Genomic DNA, 12,683 nt, shown 5'->3' with positions numbered 1-12,683 from the left:
GTTTAGGAGGTGGAGGAGGAGATGTGGGAGGCCGAGGCTTTTTCCACTTTAAGACCTCTTTGCAGCTGTGCTTTAGAAAACCCCCTCAATCTCGTCCTTTGCGGCAAGGGAGGAGACGACAACTGGAACTGAAAATGTCTGCCGGCCTCTCGTCCCCTCGGGGGTGAGACCGAGAGAGAAACATCACATGTTTTCTATCTCGCTCATTATAATGTAGCTCATTGTTCGTGGAAGTGAAGTCACCCCCTTCCTCCTGGTCTGTCTCTGTAAGAGTTTTTTTTTTTTTTTTCTCCCTTCTATCTCTGTAACTTGATTTCAGTGTGGCTAAAGATGGCTTTTGTGAGCTTGTCAGTAGTGGTTTAGGGGCTAGACTGTGGTTTTTGACCCACAAAAGATTTCAAGGTGAAACATCACCAACGTTTTTGCTGAAGATGTAACCCTACAGGGTATAACCATTGCAGCTAGTTTGTTTTAACGTCATAATGTTCTAAAAAGTGTGGTAAAATGACATAGAAAATGTAGTTTAATTATTGATGCAAAGTGCTAGTGAATAAATTGCTTGCCATATGTCATCTTATTTCGCTGGCTATTTTAATGTCATTTCGAGGTACTGTTTGTGTGTTACTCTTTAAAAAGCATCCCAGATCCAGCTACAGACAAGTGATTGACTTCTTCCGAATTATTATGTGTCTTTATCAAGATAGGAAATATTCACAGAGAGTAATCACTTGTACCGAGTAACTAAGTATCACAGTATCAGGATGGGTCTCAAGTTTCCCTGCTCATTCAAATGCAGGAAAGCAATAGTATCCCACACTTGACTGCCATCAGTGGTTACTCATTCAAGACTGTTTATTGTCAGGGAGATCAAAGCCCCTACAGGTTGGCATTTGAGACTGAATCAAACTACACTAGAATCTGTTGTAGTTACTATGACTGCTATTATAATAAAAATCCTGTTTTGTGCAGCATGGATAAGTAAGATGTGGCATAGATTAGAGGATGATACCATGTGTTAAATTCTTGGCAAATTTTTACTGATGTTGTGTCGGAAAAGTAAAGGCGTGTTTTGTTCATTCTAGCATTTTCAATTCTAATATTTTGATCACATCTGATGCTTTTGATTATTAGTAAGAGGTCATCAGGGTTATTTAGGGAGCTCAGAAGAGTGCTATTACTTTAATCTTAGAACAGTCTTCTATTAAAATAATTTAGAATGTAAACCAGAACATTGTGAATCAAGTGCAGTTTTATGCTTGTGGAATATCCACAGCTGTAAGCAGATTAGGACTGTGGTTATGGTGTGGTTCATCAGGTGTTTTTCCAAGAGATTTGAGAGAAACAATGATGTCACTATCTCAGAGGTGAGGTGGTCTTTGTCTGGCTATCTTACACGAAAGGTCCAAGTCTTACATCAGAGTCCAGAACACTAACAGGATTGGAATTAAGGCCTGTCCTGGGGTCAGAGTACTCAGCAGTGGAGCTGATCTGTAAAACTCAACGTGTATGCATGGAAATATATGTGAAAACAATAGTTTCCTGCATGCTTAATATGACACATGCATATGTATTGCAGGATAGTATGTTTTTATGAGCATTACATGAATAGTATGTGTAATGATATAGGGCCATTTATGTTGTTTTCAAACCAGATCAACTTTGTTGCCACAGTTTTACAAGTTCTTTTGGTATCTGCAAAGGTGTTGATTTGTGGCACTGAGTTATTTACAGTTCCTTTATCATGATTTTAATTAGCCCTTTTGATGTGGACTTGTTCAACTTGTGTGTAACTGTTTCATGTGCAAGCAGGTTTGTCTGGCTATTACTGACGTTCTCTCAGTGTTTACTGTACTGCAGTGAGCAACTTGAAATTAGAAACTGTGTGAAATTTGCATTATAATACGGAGGTGTTGTCTTCTTACGCTTGTTTTAACTTCTCTGGATAGAGGCAAGTCTCCACTGCTAGACAAGAAGATTCAGAGGACAAAGTTTGACACAGGTTTCAGATCAGCTCTGAGGCTTGGTTTTATATCCGTTTGTTATTCAAAGTTCCCTCTTTGCTCAAGCCTGACAGACTGTGGCCTCACATGGGTGCAAGTTGACCGCGTATGCTTTTCACATGAGCTTTTTGGGCTAATCAGCTTACAACTACGTCCCTAGCCAGGACAGTGCATTAACTTTGTTAACTGTTTTTTTTTTTTCTGACTTTGCTTGCTCCATGAGCTCTATCAGGATGCTTACAGCCAAGGTTTGACGCGGAGCTTCTTACTCAAAACTCCCAGATGCTCCGGTCAGCTGGCTGAGCCAGCTCTCCTCCCGTGCTCTCCTCAGAGGTTGCGCTGAAATTGGCTGCCATCTGTGCCCAGCTGTTCTTGGCTTGCTCTGGACAAGGTCACTGAGTCTGTGGTGGTCAATGTCTTAGTTCATTGAATACATGGGTTAACATCCCCTCTGGCAATGAAAGGGAACAGGCCTTTCAAAAGGGGGCTGAAAAAAAATGAATCGGTGTACCACATTTGTTTTTCAAATACTGATTGGGCTGCTTAGTTCTCGATTTGAGTTGTGATTTTTTTTTATTTTTTTTGTCATTCAGAGAGCATAATGAAAGCATCCATTATGAGGACTGCATTGCAAGTCAGTTTGTAAAAAATGTTCTAAATAGACCTTAATTGGGTATTTCGGGTAACCCACGTTAGTTTTTAATGGTTCGGTGTGACATATAGGGTGGATATACAGAATTTAGTGTTTTAATACGATTTCATAATCATGCCCGTCTCACTGCTCGTCTCATCCTCAGTTATAAATTCCTCCGTCCTGTGAAGTCCATCTTTTGACCTTTGATTTCTCTCGCCTCCTTTTTAGGTGATGTGTCTCCTATCAGCATGTCACCCATTAGCCAGTCGCAGTTCATCCCACTGGGAGAGATCCTCTGCCTGGCCATCTCTGCCATGAACTCCGCCCGCAAAGCTGTCACTCAGGAGACCCTCATCGAGCACCTAGCAACATGCTTCCCAGGTATAGCACTGCTTACACGCCTGTACACAAGCACATGTAATCGTTTTTAAGTTACTCTGTCTGTTTTTGAAACTTAGCCTTTTGATTTGACACGATGTTTCGGTTGTTTAGTTTCTTTTGCAGGGTTATCTGTAAAAATACGTCTGAATCTGAAAAGACTTGGTTGGCTGGTGAACGTGTTGTTTCAAATCCAGTTAAATAGGCAACCTGAGAGAGGTTTATGTGTTTGAAAGCTTAATTTGAAAGACAGATTCTGTTGTGGTATTGGCAGAGAATACAGAAATATCCTGCACAATTTGAATGTGTCCTGAGGGTTATAGCTTGGAAAAGAGAGCCAGTTATTTGTTTCACAAAATCCAGAGAGATATGTAAACCGACCCCAGCTTCTCTTTATTGTTGTAAAAAAAATGTACAAATTGTAAAATTTATCTGTAAAATAAACTATTTGATATAAAAGTGGTCCACTCTCAGTGTCACTGAAGGAAAAAAATGATATTCTGAGACATTATTTAAACCATAGGGCATTTAGCTTCACTAAAACAAAGTAAGGTAAAGACAGCAGATTTTAAATACTAATGATTTGTCAGGGAACTGTATCCTTACCTCTGATCTTGTTGTTTCTCATCAGTTTCACCATTACCTGATATATATTCATTTTCAAGCTCATTTTCTTTATCAAAGATTTACTTCTAGGTAGACCCTCCTGTGTGTTGGAGATTATGTGGAAATGTGACTAAATGTTATCTCTTTATTTTTACAAAACAACTGATACACCTAAACAGTTAACAGAAAAAATATTGTTTTTAAGTAGGTTATTGGGCTATCAGAGGGTTCCAGAACTGCTCTAGTGGAAGGATGTGACACCATTTTCCCACAAGAAATTTTATTTTTTTGTTATTGATGTTGGAATACTCAGGCAGTATCAGGTTTCACTGTAGAATCTCTCATAACTGTTCATTTGGGTTGAAATTCCTTTAGCGAAAACTTTGTGGTCAACCATTTACTGAGTAGAAATGTTTTGAATTTTGAATTAAGAGCATTTGATCAGAATTACAAAATAACAATCGACAGGAATGGTCCTCATATACCCTTGCTAAATTGCATTGTTACATTTCTCTTACTGTGTGCAGTTTCTGTGCAGAGAGCAGCACCTTGGGGTTAAAGTGAATAGTAGGATTACGCTAAGGATGAGCATTACTGATCCTGTCAGGGGAAGCTCATTAAGTCATAAAGCCCCTTCATATCAGTCAGACCATTAACATTCAGTCTCTCCCTAATTTAATTTCTTTAATGTGGCACATATACTGTGTGTATACACATATATACATATATATACATATATATTTGAAAGTGTTGATTATTTTCACTATATATTGGCACCCCTTAGTTGTGCAAACTAAATGATATTATTCTTTTTTTCTTTTTTTTTCCTTGCAGAATTAGAATTGTAGCCTACCATGCTGATGTAATTATGAACAAACCGTTGTAAAGCTGTCTGTTGGGGAGAAGATGTGTGTCTGTCTTTTCATTTTACAAGTGTGTGTGTGTGTGTGTGCGTGACTGTCTGTCTGTGCTTGTCTGTATCTGTCCTTGTCTGTGTCTGTGTAGAGGTGGTTCTATCTATGTGTATTTTATAAGCATGCCTCATAATATACATAATAGATATACATGTTTCACTTTGAAACTGAGAATACCAGTCTATACATCATGGGCTTTATATAATATTAGCTGTAGTCCTGAGTAATGCACAGTCTCTGACTGAGACATAGGTGGAACAGCGAGTGGGGTGTTGTCGACTGGATTTTACTGCAGTTTGTTGATGCAGGAGGGTTGCATCACACAGGACTGGTTGAAAGTGCTTCATGATGTAACTCAGAGTAATACCAGCAGTAAAACCAGAAGCAGAATAGTAATGGTGCAGAGAGAACAGCAGATGCAGTGGATCTTTGTGCTGTGTTAATGACAATCACAAAACTGTTAAGCTCAGCACAAATACTAAATAATTGATATTTATTTGTCTTTTGCTGCCTGTGCTGTCATGTGGGATTGATATCTATTAGAGTTATGCAAGAATGGTGCTTCCATTTTGGTAATATTTAACAGATATCCAGTAATAAACACAGCAGCGTAAACTGAAATATAGAGACCTACAAAGCATTCACCATTTTTCAGACGAATAACAGACAAAGAATACATTGCGATTCAAAACATATTTTGTCAAGGAAATCCTCCTTCATATTGAGTGTAGATCTGACCACCTCTGTTGTAACACTGTCCCTTAGGTGTCCCCACCCCAAGCCTGGAGATTCTGCGTCACACGCTCAACATGCTGGTCCGGGAAAGGAAGATCTACCCCACCCCAGAAGGATACTTTATCGTCACGCCACAAACGTACTTCATCACGCCCTCCCTCATCAGAACCAACAGCAAGTGGTATCATCTGGACGAACGGATACCTGACCGGCTACAGCAGCAATGCACCTCTCCCCACTCTGGAACTATGACCCCGTCCACCTCAGGCTGTGTCAGGGAAAGACCTAACCACAAGAACCACTCAGACTCCTACAACCACAGCCACCGGGAAGACATACCTAGTCATCATTCCTCCACACTCCAGAGGAAGTCCACGAAGGAGCACAAGGATCCTTTTCCTGTTCCGGCACCACCTCAGCAGTGCTCCGCAGAGAAGAGCAAGAGCACCATTAGCTTCCCCTTTAAAACAGACACTATGAGTAAACATAAGGACGGAAGTAGCAGTGGAGGGGAAAAGCAGTCCAAGAAGTTTGGTCTTAAGCTCTTCAGGCTGAGCTTTAAGAAAGACAAAACCAAGCACCTGGCTACATTTTCCGCCCAGTTTCCACCAGAGGAGTGGCCATTACGTGACGAGGAGACTCCTTCCACGGTGCCCCGGGATGTGGAAATGGAGATCATCCGACGAATCAATCCTGACCTGACGGTGGAGAACCTGGCTCGGCACACGGCAGTGATGAAGAGGCTGGAGGAGGAAAAGGCCCAGAGAAACAAAGCAAGCTCTTCAGCTCAGCAGAGCACTCGCAGCAAGAGGAGCCGCAGCCATCGCAAACCTCAGCAGGGAAAGCCCTCACGTTCCCATAGCAAGACTCGAACTTCTAGGGGGGACCCATCTGAGGGCTCCAACCTGGACCTTGCCTACGACAGGGACTACAAGTTTTATAGTTCCTCTCTTGTACGCTCGCCACGGGAAACCATGATGTCCATGGAAAGAAACCGGGGGAAATATGTGATGCACAGTAACCCCAACATCGTTGAATCCCATTTCACCACCACTCCAGAATGGGATGTGTCTGGTGAACTGGCCAAAAGGAGAACAGAGATGCCCTTCCCAGAGCCCTCAAGGGCACAGTCGCATTCTAAGGTCCACCGCAGCCACAGCCACACACAGGAGAGGAAGTCACGCCATGAAAGGTCAGACAAGGCCAAGGAGAGGTCGCGCTCCATGGACAATTCTAAGGGGCCTCTTGGTGGCCCATTTCTAGGCAGTCCAGGGGACTTTGAGGGCAGTCCCGAGGACAGGAGTCATTATTACACAGATGATGGGACTCTGAGGGCATCGGCTCAAACATCCCATTATTCTCGTGTCATGCTCTCTGCTGCTAAGTTAAATGCTGACATTTGTGTGCCTGATGTTGGACGGGGAACCCCTGAGGATGCCTTGCTCTGTAGGCCTCTGGAAAAGAGCAAAAGTAGGGACAGTTTGCCAAGCTATGGTGACCTAAAGGCTTGCTCTCCTAAAACACCAGTGGATGACTATTTCCAGTGTACAGCGTCAAACGAGGCCTCACTGTCAGCACCTTGTCCTAGTGATGGTGTCAGGAAGGGTGTTCCCTCTGACCGTCAAACTCCTCATCTTACCTCGCCTCACCCTGTTGAGTTCCCAGAGGATGGTACAAAGGTACAGAACAGCATTCCCTTACCGGTGCCTAGCCAGACGCCTGAGCCTTTACCTATTGGACGATTGATCCATCAGCAGCATCCTGACTCAGGTGATCTGGACAACATGGAGGTTTATAGCCAGGACACTTTGTTCCAACCTTCTGACTATGTTGAAAGCAGCTATCCAAAGCCAGGCACATTGCGCAGTTCCCTGCACGCGCAGTCGGCCGAGGTCCTTGAAACCCAGGAGTATTTTGAGAAGCCTCTACCACTGTCGGTGCCATCGTCATCTGGTCAGGAACAGGCCTCTTGTGCAGAAACCACCTTCGACTACTACAATGTGTCAGATGATGATTCCGAGGAGCCTAGTCATAAGAATACAGAGGAAGAGAAGGTCATGGAAGGTGGTGGGACAATGCAGTGGCTCCTTGAGCGTGAGAAGGAACGTGACCTTCAGCGTAAGTTTGAGAAGAACCTTACCCTCCTCAGTCCGAAGGAGAGCGAGAGCAATAACAACCAGAAGTCAGCTCACTCAACGCGTTTGGACAGCATGGATAGCAGCAGTGTTACTGTTGACAGTGGATTTAATTCACCACGGTAAGCCATGGACCACTTGATAGTTTCTTTCATTTAGATGGCAGTAACGCCATACAAAAATTGTCCTTGAAGGGTGTGGTTTTTTATTCTGTGAACACACAGGGCACAATGATATTCTCTGACTCAGAAGCTAATGGGCGTACTGACAGATGATGTAGAAATCAATAGAATCTTCTTCCATAGCCTAATCCCAGATATTCAAACCTTGTGACTAAGCATAAGTGCTAGCAACTTCAAATGAGTGAGTTTAATACTACTGTAAATGAGTCTTGTCTTTACTAAAAAAGACTTTAACGTTTAAAAGCAGCCATCACGACATTCTCCTCGGCAACCACTATCATTTTTGTTCATGGTTCAAAGTGTTTACATGATCTTGTTTTTTTTCAGTTGAATATTTTTTAATGTTTGCTGTGTGTATGTTTGTTGTTTTCTTAAGTGTTCCTTTAGTCATTCATATCCCAATTTATTTTGTTTGTTGTACATCTGGGTACTACATGTTGGCATGGTGTGCTCTGGTCTGTAACATTAATTCTTTCATGACAAGTTTACAACAGATCAGAAAATTATCTGAATTTAAAATGTTTACTGTAATTACACAGTTTACGTGGAAAAGTCACATACTCTTGAGCAGAATGCGCATTTCCTTGAACATATGTTATTACATTTATTGTGAAACCTGGTGCTTTGAGCACATCATGCAACATGGAAAGTTTTCTGTTTTTTGTCATCCACCCACCATCTCCCTCCAATTTCCCAAAAAGCCCTTAAATACCTGTGCTGTGTTTATTCCCAGTGTTTGAAATGTCTCATACAGGAACAATTACACTGAAAGAGAGACCTTTTCGTCTCTTCTTTGTTCTACAATATCAGTGCAATAAGTGTCAGGTCAGTGTTTAGCACTCATGCAACAATTCTGAATTCTGGGATAAAGAAAAATCAGCATGGTATCTGTGTTAATTCCATGTGCTTTTTCATAAAATATTATGATTAATCTGAGATGTTTTTGAATGTTGGGCGTAAGAGGAGAAGTTAAAATAGACAAAAAAAAATAATAATAAAGCACTGTTGCGCCACACTCAGGAAGACCTGTTAACCACAACGAAGCAAATAAATGCCTCAGAGACTAGATTGCCTGCATCACACATGTAAGAAGACTTGACAAACTACAGCAGTAATTAATTGATGAGATATTTCATTCATTTTTCCGGATATAGTTTTTGTTTAACGTCGTTGTTGTTATGTGAATTTGAAAGTGTTCTAAGATGATGATAATTAAAGTATGTTTGTTTCGTATCTTGTTCTTATTGTGCTCTTTCTGTTTACGCTTGTGTCGTTTGTGGCACTGCAGTTGCATCCATGTTGTGCCCATCCTTTCCTTTTCCCTTCATTTTTGTTCCCCTGTGTCCCCACGTGCAGCTTTTGTTTGGCGTGTCTGAACAAAAACTGAACATTAAATGAACATTATTACGACTGAAGAGTTAATGCAACCAAAACCAATTGATTTTCTGCTTCCTTCCATTGTAATGTGTTTTGTTAGTCGTTTCTAAAGTGTTACATACAGTGACAAAACCCATATCAGAATGGCAATGTTCATCAAATTTAGTGGAGTCTCAAACCTAATTTTAAGAGCATGTATTCAGTTTTGAAGGTCCCAGATCCAGAAAGGTCCCATTAACTATCATGGCAATTTTCTGAAGGTTTTTCCCCTTCTCATTTTCAGCTTGCAAACATAAAAAAAAAGAAAAGACAGGGCCCTTGGGCTTTTGGCTCCCCACTCATAGTGGCTGTAGACCATGCTGTAGAGGAAGAGGCACAAAAAAAGCCATCAAACCAGAAAACCATCAAACCTTCCAACCATTTTATGATTATATTCCTGGAGGTACTCTGCTACAAAGATTGGATTACATTACTGAATGAGATGCTTCGGAAATGTTCAAATTCTCTATACTAATTTCAAGATTCGTTATGGTTATATCAGGGGTCTGTGATGTGTAATAAGTTACGGTTTACAGTTTAATTCCTCTGTGCAGTGAACCAAACTCAATCATTTTAAAACTTTTGTGCTTTTGCCAGGAATTTGTATTGGGGTTGAGGTTATATTTCATTTTTTTTTTACCATTGTTTTCCTTGGATTTCTTGTCTGTGTCCTAACCTCTAATGAGGAACCCATGACATTTCTAGACAGAAACACTGTGTCTTCTGGCATGGTCAACTTTGGGAACATCTCAGTGTTCAGCAGATTTGTGGAATCCATGAATCATTTTAAAGCTTATTCATAAAGGATAAGCGGCCAAAAAACAGAGAAATGGCCATAATGGACCAAACATGTAGTTTCCAGGTGTCCACTTAATATGTTACATTACAAAACATTACAGTTACGTACCAACTGATATATATAGTACACTATATGGGTTACAAAACCATATCCATCTCAAATATATGGATTTCTAATTAAATAGTGTCCTTAATGCCACTGCAACACAAAGTATATTCATTTGAATTTCAGGTCACTCAGTTCACGCAATTCAGCCCTTATCACCCCCCTGAAAAAATAAGAGTATTACACTGACCAAGTCATCTTATGTCATTTATACAACCTTTTTATGCATACCCAAACACATTATGTTATTCCATTTGTACGGTTTTAGATTGTGTGTGTGTGTGTGTGTGTGTGTGTGTGTCCGTGTGTGTCCGTGTGTGTATGCATGCGTCCATGCATGTACACACACACACGCACACACACACACACACACATGCCTGAGTGCACAAATGCACACATATGTGGTTTTCACAAATGTATTTTAAGCTTTATTACTGCCTTGCACCACACCTGTTATGTTCACCCAATGATTTATTCCTAGCAACTGTTTGTCTGTTTAACCTTATAGCTCATGACCTATGGTACAGAAATATGTGGTTTATCAGCGTCCTTTTACTGTGTTCCGGTAAAGTTAAAGAGTGTCACGCCTCTTCTTAAATTAGACCCATGTGCATATGACTGTCCCTCACATTCAAAACACCAGAGAGCCAAAAATAGCCTTAGTCAGTCAGAGATAACAATACATTTGATCACTTGTGGTCGAAATCTTGAACATATCAGTGTAACAGAATATTGTCCTACAGGTCAATCTTGATTGAAGCTGGTGACAGCTGTAGAATTCGGAGGACAGTGCACGAGTCTGAATACAGTCATTGTTTCAAACATTTAACTGCTCTGATTGGCATCGGAAAGCTTTCCCTTTCTCACAAAGTTCTTCTCCTTCTGTTCCATCCTTTCCTTCTCCTTTTCTTTAATCTCACTCCTCTTTTCTTGTACGTAGAAGTTACCACAGAAGTATGCAGTCAGCGAAGGAACAGATTAATTGTAGTTTGTACACTCAAACATTCTTAACCCCCCCCCAAAAAAACTTCCACCGGACTTATGTCAACATTAGGCTGTCATTGATAACATCACAGATCCACACATGAAGGTCATTAAAATATTTCTGCTTCCTTTCCTTCCCCTTGCTTTTCTTCTCTCTTTTCTCTTCCATCCTCTTGTCATCTTAGCACCCGGGAAAGCCTTGCCTCAAACACTTCTAGTAATGTGGAAAATAACAGACGGCAGAATATGGCTTTGAGTCCAGGACACCTCGGTACCAAACGACCTCCACCTCCCTACAACTTTCGGACCATACGAGAGCCCCCTACGACCAGAACTGAGAAACAAGCCTCCATCACAAGTGTGTAGTTGTTTATCCGCTGAGATAAAACAGGAAGAGGGACTCAGAAGGAACGCAGTACTGTGGACGGGACCTTCAGAGCCAATGTGAAGACTGTTCCAGTATCTACAAGATCTTCAAAATGCTGTTTATCTGTCATAAACCATCAGTGAAACAGTAATCTCATTATGTCAATGTAGATATAATTTATATAGTATCCTTGAAAAGGGAAGACCACACTTAAAGATGCCCTGCACAGCCTAATGTAATCCACTACGGGTCTTTTTACAGATTTTTGTTGTCTTCTTTATCCCACTGATTTGCCAATGGGACTCCATCCGCTATTGTGTTAAGTGTTAAATCTATACTCTCAGGACACACATAGTTACAACACCTTGCATAATTCAGTTTTTGGTTATTTCTTTGTGTGTTTTGACAAATTAACCACTCAAATACAAATAACCTCTGATCTGAGATCAGTGATGACTTGCAATCTGTCTGATACCATACAAAAGGACAAAACGTACAAAACAGATCAATGTTATAGATGCACCCCTCCAAAGTTCATTTACTCCTTTCTCCAAATAGTGACTTGAAAGCAGTATATGTGCATTATTATTGCATTGTCAGGTCCTGTCCTGCTCTGAGCTCTCATAGCATCCCTTAAACACTGACAGGAATCAGACATATTTCTCCTTTTAAATTATTGCACGTTTTTTTTTAAAGAGACTGCTTAATTTTGCCAAAGTGTGTCACACTGTATTTTGAAAACAACTAAGCTCATTTGTTCTTTCTGTTTTTACTCTTTGGTGTCACTGAGTCACTCATCAAAATTTGTTCATAGTGATTTCTAGTATCTGACTGGGACTGTTGTGTGTAAGCAGTGTTTCCTACAGTCAGCATCACATTCAACTGAGAAACATGTACGATTTCCCATAATATTCAATCCTTTAGTAAGGAACAGCCCCTCGCAACAGCACTTCATGTTTTGTGTCAAAGAGTAAATCTCACACAGACGGCTAAAAAAATTTTGATACACAAAAACTGGTGCTATCAATCAGCCTCTTAACAAGGATAGTTGGAATCCTCACCCTTTTGTAATTTTATATGTAATTTTATGTTGAATTTTGAAACAGATGCTCTCGTGTGTTTTTTTTCCGCATAAATAGACACAAAGTACACAGCACTACCTCCACCACCTATTCAGTGGTAAAGGAGTCTTGAGTGGCAGTTATCCAAGTCTGTCAAGAAAACACTGTTGTCTGCTCACAGCCTGTGAATGTGATGTAATTACTTCTAAATATTATCTTTCACATCCAACTCATCATGTCAAAGTGCAAAGAACCTACTGTTTTTCTCACTCCAATTAGTGATAGTAGACTGTAAGGACTATGGACTATGAACACCAATGAAGCATTGGGGCTGTATTGTCTTGCTCTCAGTTTTTGATGCACTAAA

General features: G+C 40.7%; 1 protein-coding gene across 1 annotated transcript in view; it reads left to right on the top strand.

Moving 5' to 3' along the window:
• stox2b (storkhead box 2b) overlaps window positions 1-11,254 on the top strand; it is a 34,351-nt gene extending 23,097 nt beyond the window's left edge. Inside the window, exons 2-4 of the mRNA XM_030766024.1 lie at window positions 2,863-3,015; window positions 5,298-7,524; window positions 11,074-11,254. Coding sequence (XP_030621884.1) covers window positions 2,863-3,015; window positions 5,298-7,524; window positions 11,074-11,254 — 2,561 coding nt within the window. The remainder of the gene's footprint in view (window positions 1-2,862; window positions 3,016-5,297; window positions 7,525-11,073) is intronic.
• Window positions 11,255-12,683: the final 1,429 nt, after the last annotated feature.

This window comes from Chanos chanos, chromosome 2 (genome assembly GCF_902362185.1).
Source record: "Chanos chanos chromosome 2, fChaCha1.1, whole genome shotgun sequence".
Taxonomy (NCBI): domain Eukaryota; kingdom Metazoa; phylum Chordata; class Actinopteri; order Gonorynchiformes; family Chanidae; genus Chanos; species Chanos chanos.
Note: the sequence above shows the minus strand (reverse complement) of the source record. Positions and strands in the feature narration are given on the sequence as shown.